The sequence below is a fragment of the Salmo trutta genome, chromosome 19 (genome assembly GCF_901001165.1).
Source record: "Salmo trutta chromosome 19, fSalTru1.1, whole genome shotgun sequence".
NCBI classification, from domain to species: domain Eukaryota; kingdom Metazoa; phylum Chordata; class Actinopteri; order Salmoniformes; family Salmonidae; genus Salmo; species Salmo trutta.
In genome coordinates this window covers 40,091,385-40,103,586 of record NC_042975.1, presented here as the reverse complement: position 1 = coordinate 40,103,586, position 12,202 = coordinate 40,091,385, and the positions used below count along the sequence as shown (strand labels likewise).

Sequence of the window (12,202 nt, the reverse complement as noted above, 5' to 3'; positions counted from 1 at the left end):
CTTTTGATATGGTAGTATTGGTGTCTCCGAGGTGTGTCTCTGAGGGGTCCTTGGCCTGGTTTGCTAACTACCTCTCTCAACGAGTGCAGTGTATAAAGTCAGAAAATCTGCTGTCTCAGCCACTGCCTGTCACCAAGGGAGTACCCCAAGGCTCAATCCTAGGCCCCACGCTCTTCTCAATTTACATCAACAACATAGCTCAGGCAGTAGGAATCTCTCTCATCCATTTATATACAGATGATACAGTCTTGTACTCAACTGGCCCCTTCCCGGATTTTGTGTTAAATGCTCTACAACAAAGCTTTCTTAGTGTCCAATAAGCTTTCTCTAACCCTTAACCTTGTTCTGAACCTCTCCAAAGCAAAGGTCATGTGGTTTGGTAAGAAGAATGCCCCTCTCCCCACAGGTATGATTACTACCTCTGAGGGTTAGAGCTTGAGGTAGTCACCTAATACAAGTACTTGGGAGTACGGCTAGATGGTACACTGTCCTTCTCTCAGCACATATCACAGGTGCAGGCTAAAGTTAAATCTAGATTTGGTTTCCTCTATAGTAATTGCTCCTCTTTTACCCCAGCTGCCAAACTAACCCGGATTCAGATGACCATCCTACCCATGCTAGATTACGGAGATGCAATTTATAGATCAGCAGATAAGGGTGCTCTCGAGCAGCTAGATGTTCTTTACCATTCGGCCATCAGATTTGCCACCAATGCTCCTTATAGGACACATCACTGCACTCTATAATCCTCTGTAAACTGGTCATCTCTGTATACTCGTCGCAAGACCCACTGGTTGATGCTTATTTATAAAACCCTCTTAGGCCTCACTCACCCCTATCTGAGATATATACTGCAGCCCTCATCCTCCACATACAACACCCATTCTGCCAGTCACATTCTGTTAAAGGTCCGCAAAGCACACACATCCCTGGGTCGCTCCTCTTTTCAGTTCGCTGCAGCTAGCGACTGGAACGAGCTGCAACAAACACTCAAACTGGACAGTTTTATCTCAATCTCTTCATTCAAAGACTCAATCATGGACACTCTTACTGACAGTTGTGGCTGCTTTGTGTGATGCATTGTTGTCTCTACCTTCTTGCCCTTTGTGCTGTTATCTGTGCCCAATAATGTTTGTACCATGTTTGTGCTGCTACCATGTTGTGTTGCTACCATGTTGTTGTTATGTTGTGTTGCTACCATGCTGTGTTGTCATGTGTTGCTGCTATGCTATGCTGTTGTCTTAGGTCTCTCTTTATGTAGTGTTGTGTTGTCTCTCTTGTCGTGATGAGTGTTTTGTCCTATATTTATATTTAATTTATTTTTAATTTTTAATCCCAGCCCCCATCCCCACAGGAGGCCTTTTGCATTTTGGTAGGCCAAATTGTAAATACGAATTTGTTCTTAACTGACTTGCCTGGTTAAATAAAGGTTAAATAAAAAAATGGAAATAAAAACATTCCTTTGGTGAATTTGGAGAGCACAGGCCTGGATCTTCTGCTTTGATTTACAAAAGGACGGGAGTGTCAATCCCCATTAGTTATTTCCTCCCCCCCCCCTCTACGGTTGAAAGGAGGTCTGATTGAAGTTATTCATTGCAAACCTGATCTGAACTATTTGGATTCTCGTGGACAGTCATGACACAGGTTTACATGTCCATTCATTTCATTACAGTCCTAAGAGCCTGGGCAGATTGATCATGTGACATCCTGCAGACAGTACAGCCTCCTTGAGTGGCAGATGATTTGGAGTGGTAACACATGCCCTGGCTTCAATCAATATCTGCCGTCACCAGAGAGAGGGAGGTGCGAGACTGTCTATTGAGTTGTTCTATCTCTCTAACTAAACACTAGGCCTAGCATGTGACTCTACAGCCTTTTATCACATTTGTCCAAGGTCCTCTGCCCATTCATCCACTGGTCTGAGCCTTTTAGTCCCTGTTTCAATCTGTGTGTTGGGTCCAGTTGGTCCTCACATGGGCATACTCATCCCATCAGGCTACCTGCCTCAGTGATGTGGGTTGATAAACAGGGCTCTGCATGCTTTCCAGCACCAGCATTTCATTATATTCCACTACACAGAGACTGCCTGCTGAGATAGGAGTCCACTGGAGGGGCTAGAGAGAACAAGAGCTACTATATCAAAAGCTTGACTGAGAGCGCGGTTGTGTGTGTGTGTGTGTGTGTGTGTGTGTGTGTGTGTGTGTGTGTGTGTGTGTGTGTGTGTGTGTGTGTGTGCGCGTGCGCGTGCGTGTGCGTGTGTGTGCCATTAACCTCAGCATAGATCCAAAACCCCAAGCAGGAGAAAAACATACATACAAACAAACACCCTCCACCTAAACTTATCTTAGCCCTCCAGAGCCGGGCGGGATGAAAAAGCTCAACCATTCAAGGTCTTTCGTAGTAAATTAGGTGTTTGGAGTATTAGAAATGCCAGGGAAGGGGTAATGTGGAGATCGTTTTGCAGGAAGGACAGAAATATAAGGAAGTAAACATTCAATAGCCATTACCATGTGTGTCTGTGGGAAGCCTAAAACTAATCATGGCCCAATTTCCCAGGCTGGTGATTTGCATAAGCCCAAAAAAGTACACTACCGTTCAAAAGTTTGGGTCACTTAGAAAATTCCTTGTTTTTAAAAGAAAAGCACATTTTTTGTCCATTAAAATAACATCAAATTGATCTGAAATACAGTGTAGACATGGTTAATGTTGTAAATGACTATTGTAGCTGGAAACGGATGATTTTTAATGGAATATCAACATATGCGTACAGAGGCCCATTATCAGCAACCATCACTCCTGTGTTCCAATGGCACGTTGTGTTAGCTAATCCAAGTTTATCATTTTAAAAGGCTAATTGATCATTAGAAAACCCATTTGCAATTATGTTAGCACAGCTGAAAACTGTTGTCCTGATTAAAGAAGCAATTAAACTGGCCTTCTTTAGACTAGTTGAGTATCTGGAGCATCAGCTCTGATTAGAAGGCCAGCATCCCGGAGTCGCCTTTTCACGGTTGACGTTGAGACTGGTGTTTTGCGGGTACTATTTAATGAAGCTGCCAGGTGAGGACTTGTGAGGTGTCTGTTCCTCAAACTAGACACGAATGTACTTGTCCTCTTGCTCAGTTATGCACCGAGGCCTCCCACTCCTATATCTATTCTGGTTAGAGCCCGTTTGCGCTGTTCTGTGAAGAGAGTCGTACATAGCATTGTACGAGATCTTCAGTTTCTTGGCAATTTCTCGCATGAAATAACCTTAATTTCTTAGAACAAGAATAGACTGATGAGTTTTAGAAGAAGGGTCTTTGTTTCTGGCCATTTGGAGCCTGTAATCGAACCCACAAATGCTGATGCTCCAGATACTCAACTAGTCTAAAGAAGGCCAGATGAATTGCTTCATTAATCAGGACAACAGTTTTCAGCTGTGCTAACATAATTGCAAAAGGGTTTTCTAATGATCAATTAAAATGATAACCTTGGATTAGCTAACACAACGTGCTATTGGAACACAAGAGTTATGGTTGCTGTTAATGGGCCTCTGTACACCTATGTAGATATTCCATTAAAAATCATCTGTTTCCAGCTACAATAGTCATTTACGACATTAACAATGTATACACTCTATTTTGGATCAATTTGATGTTATTTTAATACACAAGAAATGTGCTTTTCTTTCAAAAACAAGGAATTTTCTAAGTGACCCAAACTTTTGAACGGTAGTGTATATATGTAAAACATGTAAAACACATAATGGAATATACACCTGGTTTGCCTAGACGTAAGCAGCAACTCCCATGTAAATGCAACATTTAAATTCTGCATTTCCAACTCCACATCCTGAAGCCCATTCTGCTCTCCATTTACTTATATAACTGTGAACCACGGTCTTGGCACTTCACTCAATTGAACCATGTGTATTAATCAAACACCCACCTTTGACTATCATTAAACCTTAGTTCTAAGCAGGTCTCACTTCCTGAATCCTAGCTTGTGTTTGGGCATAGACACACAGGCTAACCGGTTTCCCTCAAACTAGGTATACGTTACACAGAAGTTTAAATCCCTGATCAGATCTGGGCAGTGTACACAAAGCATCTCAGAAAAGGTCTTAGGAATCCTGTTAAAACCTGTTTGAAGACAACAACAAAAAACTCCCAGCTCAGAGTAGGTTTTAGGATGATGTTAAGACACTGCCCAGACAGGAGTAAAATCAAGTCATTAAAGTTTCTCAGCTGGTAATCACAACAGTTTGAGGTACAGCAAAGGAAAGATAGTGATGACGCTCATTGACATTGTTGCAAATTGGGGAATAAACAATGGCGATGAGGCATCGCCAGCTGTGAACTCTATATCACGGGTCGCTTCAGACAACCATGATGAATGTGACTGTACATCAAATGTTGCAATGATAAAACATTTGATATCATTTTTTTCTGAGAAGATCAGTTTGCCTACACTTAATTATTGCCTAATATGTTTGCATGGATAACCTTTTTTTAACCAATTCTGATGGTTATCATTATATAAACGCACTCGTCACTATGTTTAACAACTCTAAATCGCTTTGGCACAGTAGGCATCAAGTCACTTGCCGATAATGCTGCATACATTTGAAAGGTTTATAATTTTCATCAAACACAATCAAAGTTAACATAGGCCCTAGATGCCTTCAATTGCCCAACTTATAGGCATGCCCAATTTAGACATATTTTTTTAACAATGTGATACTGCGCTCCAGATGGATAACTTGAAATACCATGATGTAGGTAATTCAATAATCAAATGAAAAACATGTTTATTTATTATCCTAGTGGTTATACACTGAGTGTACAAAACATTAGGAACATCTTCCTAATATTGAGTTGCACCCCCTTTTGCCCTCAGAATAGCCTCAATTCGTTGGGCATGGACTCTACTAGGTGTCGAAAGCGTTCCACAAGGTTGCTGGTCCATGTTGACTCCAGTTGGTTCAAGTTGGCTGGATGTCCTTTGGGTGGTGGACCATTCTTGATACACACGAAAAACTGTTGAGCATGAAAAAACAATTATGAAAAAACAAGTTCCTAATGTTTTGTACGCTCAGTGTATTTCATCATGTAAATGTCAGATGCTTTGTGATGGTTGCAGATTCAACTGAGCTGTTTCACTTCAGGACAACAGTACTGGTGGCTCACCAATCCTAAAAGTGAAGGCAGCCCTTCCGTGGACTGTCCCTGGTGATAACAACACTCAAAACAACACTCCGACCCTCAGTCTCATGAACCATTATAAACCACTTACATGTTGGCCTATGCATGTGTTCTCAATAGAGACAGAATTGAGAGTTAAGAAGAAACATGGAGAATACATTTTCCTCTTCATGGCTCTATTTCCTTTTAGCAAGGGGGCACAAGGGGGCACAGACTGGAGTGGGCGTCCTCTCTCTCAGAAACACCCCTCGTCTCCACTTGAAGAAGGTATCTCATTCAATTATGTACATTTCGAAAATTGGCCTGGAGTGAAGGCATCAGTACATCTCTGCGGCTCTTTTCATCATCAGTGTCGCTGGTGAAAGATATCAAGGATCTTTCATGCCCCGGAGGACTCCTCCTCCTCTCGCAAGGCCCAGCATCACACTCACAATCACACAGATGACATCTCAGACTGTTTTCCCCTTATAAAAGAATTTCACAGAGCCTTTAAAATATGAAGATATTATTAGAGAGTCTCCAGCTAGTTGCCGGGAATTAAGTGCATTAGAAATCTGCTTCCATCTTGAGGAAATGGATGGGTTCATCTGGGCCCGTATCCACCAAGCGTCATAGCAGAAAATTGGTCATAGGTGCTGAAGAAAGCTATGCATGAAGCCTCTTAAGTCATAAGAGTCACACCAAGTCGACAGATATTTAGGACACCTCATGAGCTGTCCTTACCAGTTAAGCGTTACCTGCCGGGGTCTTGATAATAGAAAAATGCAGCGAGTCAGTGATTCCTTCGCCACATGCAACTGCTTTGAAGTTGTTAAAATAATGTTTAGATATTTCTGTATGAGGAATCCATAAATAATCTAGACCTACATGCAACCATATCTCTTGCGCTTTTGACAATGATTTCACATGAGGCCTACTTCACATGATATGCCTAAATACTTACACTGAGTGGATAAAACATTTGGAACACCTGCTCTTTCCATGACATAGACTGACCAGGTGAATCCAGGTGAAAGCTATGATCCCTTATTAATGTCACTTGTTAAATCCACTTCAATCAGTGTAGATGAAGGGGAGGAGACAGGTTAACCTCTCTAGGGTCGGCGGGACGAAATCGTCCCACCTACGTAACAGCCAGTGGAATCCTGTGGCGCGTTATTCAAATACCTTAGAAATGCTATTACTTCATTTCTCAAACATATGACTATTTTACAGCATTTTAAAGACAAGACTCTCGTTAATCTAACCACACTGTCCGATTTCAAAAAGGCTTTACAATGAAAGCAAAACATTAGATTATGTCAGCAGAGTACCCAGCCAGAAATAATCAGACACCCATTTTTCAAGCTAGCATATAATGTCACAAAAACCCAGAAGACAGCTAAATGCAGCACTAACCTTTGATGATCTTCATCAGATGACAGACCTAGGACATTATGTTATACAATACATGCATGTTTTGTTCAATCAAGTTCATATTTATATCAAAAACCAGCTTTTTACATTAGCATGTGACGTTCAGAACTAGCATACCCCCCGCAAACAACCGGTGAATTTACTAAAAATGTACTAAATTACTCACGATAAACGTTCACAAAAAGCATAACAATTATTTTAAGAATTATAGATACAGAACTCTTCTATGCACTCGATATGTCCGATTTTAAAATAGCTTTTCGGTGAAAGCACATTTTGTAATAATCTAAGTAGATAGCCCGGCATCACAGGGCTAGCTATTTAGACACCCAGCAAGTTTAGCACTCACAAAAGTCAGATTTACTATAAGAAAAATGTTATTACCTTTGGTGTTCTTCGTCAGAATGCACTCCCAGGACTTCTACTTCAATAACAAATGTTGGTTTGGTCCCAAATATTCCATAGTTATATCCAAACAGCGGCGTTTTGGGAGTGCATTCTGACGAAGGCCTGGGAGTGCATTCTGACGAAGAACAGCAAAGGTAATCAAATTTTTCTTATAGTAAATCTGAGTTTGGTGAGGGTCAAACTTGGTGGGTGTCAAAATAGCTAGCCTGTGATGGCGAGCTATCTACTCAGAATATTGCAAAATGTGCTTTCACCGAAAAGCTATTTTAAAATCGGACACCGCGATTGCATAAAGGAGTTCTGTATCTATAATTCTTAAAATAATTGTTATGTTTTTTGTGAACATTTATCGTGAGTAATTTAGTAAATTCACCAGAAGTGTTTGGTGAGAATGCTAGTTCTGAACGTCACATGCTAATGTAAAAAGCTGGTTTTTGATATAAATATGAACTTGATTGAACAAAACATGCATGTATTGTATAACATAATGTCCTAGGAGTGTCATCTGATGAAGATCATCAAAGGTTAGTGCTGCATTTAGCTGTGGTTTTGTTTTTTGTGACATTATGTGCTAGCTTGAAAAATGGGTGTCTGATTATTTGTGGCTGGGTACTCTGCTGACATAATCTAATGTTTTGCTTTCGTTGTAAAGCCTTTTTGAAATCGGACAGTGTGGTTAGATAAAGGAGAGTCTTGTCTTTAAAATGGTGTAAAATAGTCATATGTTTGAGAAATTGAAGTTTTGGGATTTTTGAGTAATTTGTAATTCGCGCCACGCCTATCATTGGATATTGGAGCAGGTGTTCCGCTAGCGGAACGTCTAGATGTAAGAGGTTAAGAGGTAGTATATCTATAATTCTTTAAATAATTGTTATATATTTTGTCAACGTTTATGATGAGTATTTCTGTAAATGAATGAGCACATTCACCGGAAGTTTTGGAGGCAAATCATTTTCTGAACATCATGCGCCAATGTAAAATGCTGTTTTTGGATATAAATATGAACTTGATCGAACACAACATACATGTATTGTGTAACATGATGTCCTAGGAGTGTCATCTGATGAAGATCGTCAAAGGTTAGTGCTTCATTTTAGATGGATTTTGGTTTTTTGTGACATCTCCTTGCTTGGAAAATGGCTGTGTGGTTATTTTTGTATATGTACTGTCCTAACATAATCTAATGTTTTGCTTTCGCTGTAAAGCCTTTTTGAAATCGGACAACGTGGTTGGATTCAGGAGAAGTGTATCTTTAAAATGGTGTAAAATAGTCGTATGTTTGAGAAATTGAAATTATTAGCTTTTTGATGTTTTGAATTTCGCGCCCTGCTGTTCCATTGGCTGTTGGCTAGGGGTTCCGCTAGCAGAACCCCTAGAGGCAAGAAGTTAAACGAGGTATGTTAGTAGGTGCCAAGAACATCGGTTTAACCCTCCTGTTCTGTTCATTTCATGTTAATTAATTCTGTGTTCCTGGTCCAAAATTACCGCACCATTAGAGCTGATTATGAATCCATAATAATACATATATTATTACCTAATGTTGTGTTAGATCTTTTTATCAACATAAGTTCTTGTGAACATTACAAGTTTTGAACTTCTATTAGCTATTTATGGCCTATAGGCCTCATTGACCTGAGCTCATACAACTTGTTTTTGAGTTAAAAAAAGCATAATGTATGGATTATATTGAGTATAGCAAATACTCAGATGAAACATATTGTGCCATTTATCACAGACTACTTTGTGTCAAAGTTTAACAAGGACTCTCTCCTCCCCACCAGTGTCATGATCAAAGATATGATCAAGAGCCTCACATACAGTATATCGTTTGGTCATTGTGCTGCCACAGAATGAATTGTGAGCAAGGCCTCAAAAAAACTTTTTACACCAGAGTTGCGAGAAAAGTTCTATATATTATTAAAACAATGTTGCGATTGTGAGAATGCCAACAGGTGTGGTTCCCGTGGGGGAAATATTATATTGGGGAAAGGTTCCTGTGGGGGTTGCCATGGCAGCCAAGAAGGGGAGTGAGGTGTGTGTGTGTGTGTGTGTGGGGGGGGGGGGTCTGTGAGAGGAAGTGTGTCCATCTGATGAATGGGCATGTGCCTGAACTCAATTTTATACACTAATTGTAGTCTCACCCATTCATTTCTAATGACCAGGAACACCACAGTTGTACAAAAGTTAAATAAAACACCCAAAATGTAATGAAAATCATCTAAATGTTTTTTGCGTGTTCAGATGCCCGGTGTGGACAAAGTCATGGAACCTTATGACAATCTGATTAAATGAACTACATTTTTTCAGAGAGAAAACTTGTAAATTCGGTCCAATTTGACCAGAACACAGCAGGAGGGTTAAGTGTATCAAGAACTGTAAAGCTGCTGTGTTTTTCATGCTCAACCGTTTCCCTTGTACATCAAGAATGGTCCACCACCCAAAAGACATCCAGCCAACTTGACACAACAGTGGGAAGCATCGGAGTCAACTTGGGCTAGTGTCCCTGTGGAACGCTTTCGACACCTTGTATGCCCCGATGAACTGAGGCTGTTCTGAGGGCAAAAGGGGGAGGGTGTTCCTAATGTTTAGAGACAATGTGCTGAAATGAGAGTGCATATGGATTTACTTACCAGATCATCTCACTGTGTTCAGGCAACATGCCATGAGACTTTAACAATGACCCTTCTAATCGTGGCTGGGTTTAATGTAGGTTATCTCTGAGTCCACTGCATAGCTGAAAGGGTATTGGGACATGAGTGGGGGTGTATCATTGTCATTTGCTTAGGCAAACACTAAATTATACTGCATGCCTCCTTATCGTGCATAAACTGGAGATGACCTTGAGTGAACAATGGCCCTATCAGTCCTGGTAGTCAAAGGTCCTGAAGGATTTGTATAAAGTTACTTTTAATTTAAGGGAAAGTTTTCACCAAGAGAAACAAGCAAGGTGGCTTTCAATCCACATAATTGAAAGATACACAAATACCAACAACATGCAATGTGGGCATAGAGATAAGTCGTGGTTTAGTCATGATCTGAAGCACAAAAGTCTAAATTGCTACTTTAAGGTAAGTCCCTATGGTCAGCATACTTCTAGCTAAGTAATTGGTGGTCTGTGACTGGCTCTTTCAGTCAAAGGGGAAAAACATAATTACACTGTCCATTGCAAGAGGCATTTTATTCTCCTACTTAGCCAATGCCACACATACTTTCATTCACCTACAGGGGCAATGCTACTTTCCCTTTACAAAAAGCATGTTCTCAAATATATATTTTGCTCAATGAGAGATTGTTTTGATTGTGTGTGTAATAAAGAAGGGAAGATTTCTCAGTGACCAATTTAGAGTATATTCAATTAATTGTTGTTCCGATTTAATCAAAATACAGTACTACAGCCATGGCCACTGAACCAGGAACTAGGAACACAACCCAAGATTAAAGTATTTACTGTGGACTACATCAGTATGCAACTATTGCTAAAGAAATTGACTATGCATTAGAATTGGTTCTTTTCCATGAGATAGAATTATATGAATGATATGAAATGCACAGTATGTATTGCATCATGCAATGTATGATGAATACATTGTGAAATATATTTAACACTCAATCAATGAATTATGAGATAATCTTATTGCTAAGGTACTGTTGATGTGATACAGAATTATACATTTTGTCTGGAAATTTAAATGAATCTAAATGCATTTTGACCTATTTAATGTGGACTCCACATACATGAATTTAAGTAAGTTATTATTATTTTTACTAGGGGAAATAAACGCACAATCCCTTCCTTCCCTGGAAAAAATAATGTCTGATGCCTGCTTCCATAGATAAACATAGGATGCAGCCAAGACGGGACCAGTGAAAGAGATGCATCCAAAGTGAGGGCCTTCTGAATGCATGCTAGCAAATGGAACTCGGGGTTTGTCTTTTACCTACGCTTTCGCAAACAATTTTAGTAGGCCATTGTGTCTCAATAGATCATTATGAAATTACGGCTGACTAAACATTTCGCTATGCTGTGGTGTCTCTGCTGCTGGGTCTGTATTGATTGTGGTGGGACTGTTGATGTGACAGCCCAGAGATAACAAGTTCCACATGAATGAATAGAAACACAACAAGCAAACAGCCCTGGCTGAATTCAGATTTCCCCTTACCACTCCAAGAGAACATTTTCAGGAATAACTATAATGGTTTTATTTTGAAACTACTCTAGTTACAAGTAAGACACTTGCTAAACATGAAGTGCAGTTGATTTTTTTTCTTCTATTTTTCCTTGAAGTCATGTGAAGCTCAAGGCTTTGTAATGGCATTAATAAGCTGCACTCATAAATGTTGACATGAGCCATTTGTTTCATGAGCAAGCTGAAGTGTTATATTAGTTTGAGATTCCAATAGATGCGTAGCTCATTAGCATTTGGGCAGCTGAAAATAGCATAAAGGTGTAACACACTTCATCAGAGCCGCTGGCTCTAATGACAGCCATGATAATTAGGTTAAATGAAGGTAGGGAAGAGAGAGAGAGAGAGTGCCAGAGAGAGCGGATTGTGGTGCTAAAACAGTGTGTCCAGCAACACTAACCCAAGGCCTATTGGCAAACCTGGACCTAACAGCCCTCCTCTCATTTCCATTAACATTAACACACTGAGCAGGTTTCCATTAAAACCTTGAGATGTGGGAAAGTGTATGGATGTGAACCCCATAAAAGGGACAACAGACAGTATCCTGTTTTCACTGACCTGTACTTCAATCCCGTATCCCAGATAGACCGTCACCACATAGGTGCAATCCACTCCAGGGTCAGACGACAACGCTGCAGAATGCTGTTGTGGAATCTTGATGTGGCCCTCGGGGTCAGTGAAATTCACAGTGCAGGGACCTGGCACAGGAGAAATTAAAAGACAAGTGATCCCTCTTCCCAGACTACTGATCCATCCCTGACAGCCCCTCTGTGTCTCAGTGGCCCTCTAACCTCCTCATTAACTCCCCAGATTCCCTGCCTCTCAGCCGGGCCTTGGAGATCACGCCGCCCCTCAGCCATCTAGACCCACTGGAGAGGACAGCCAGGCAGCACAGATCAGGTGGAGCCGGCCTCTGCAGATTGGTTTGCCGCATGATCAGCTTTGTGATCCTGGATGCTAGATGAATAGGAGCTGTCAGCATGGAAGGATGAGAAACACTGACTGGCC

The 12,202-nt window shown here is 40.6% G+C and overlaps 1 protein-coding gene across 5 annotated transcripts in view; it reads right to left on the bottom strand.

Moving 5' to 3' along the window:
• The window catches only part of LOC115154578 (seizure protein 6 homolog), a 254,235-nt gene that overhangs the window by 128,925 nt on the left and 113,108 nt on the right, over positions 1-12,202 (bottom strand). For all 5 annotated transcript variants that reach the window (XM_029700946.1, XM_029700944.1, XM_029700945.1 and 2 more), the window contains exon 3: positions 11,753-11,892. In XM_029700946.1, the coding sequence (XP_029556806.1) occupies positions 11,753-11,892 (140 nt within the window). The remainder of the gene's footprint in view (positions 1-11,752; positions 11,893-12,202) is intronic.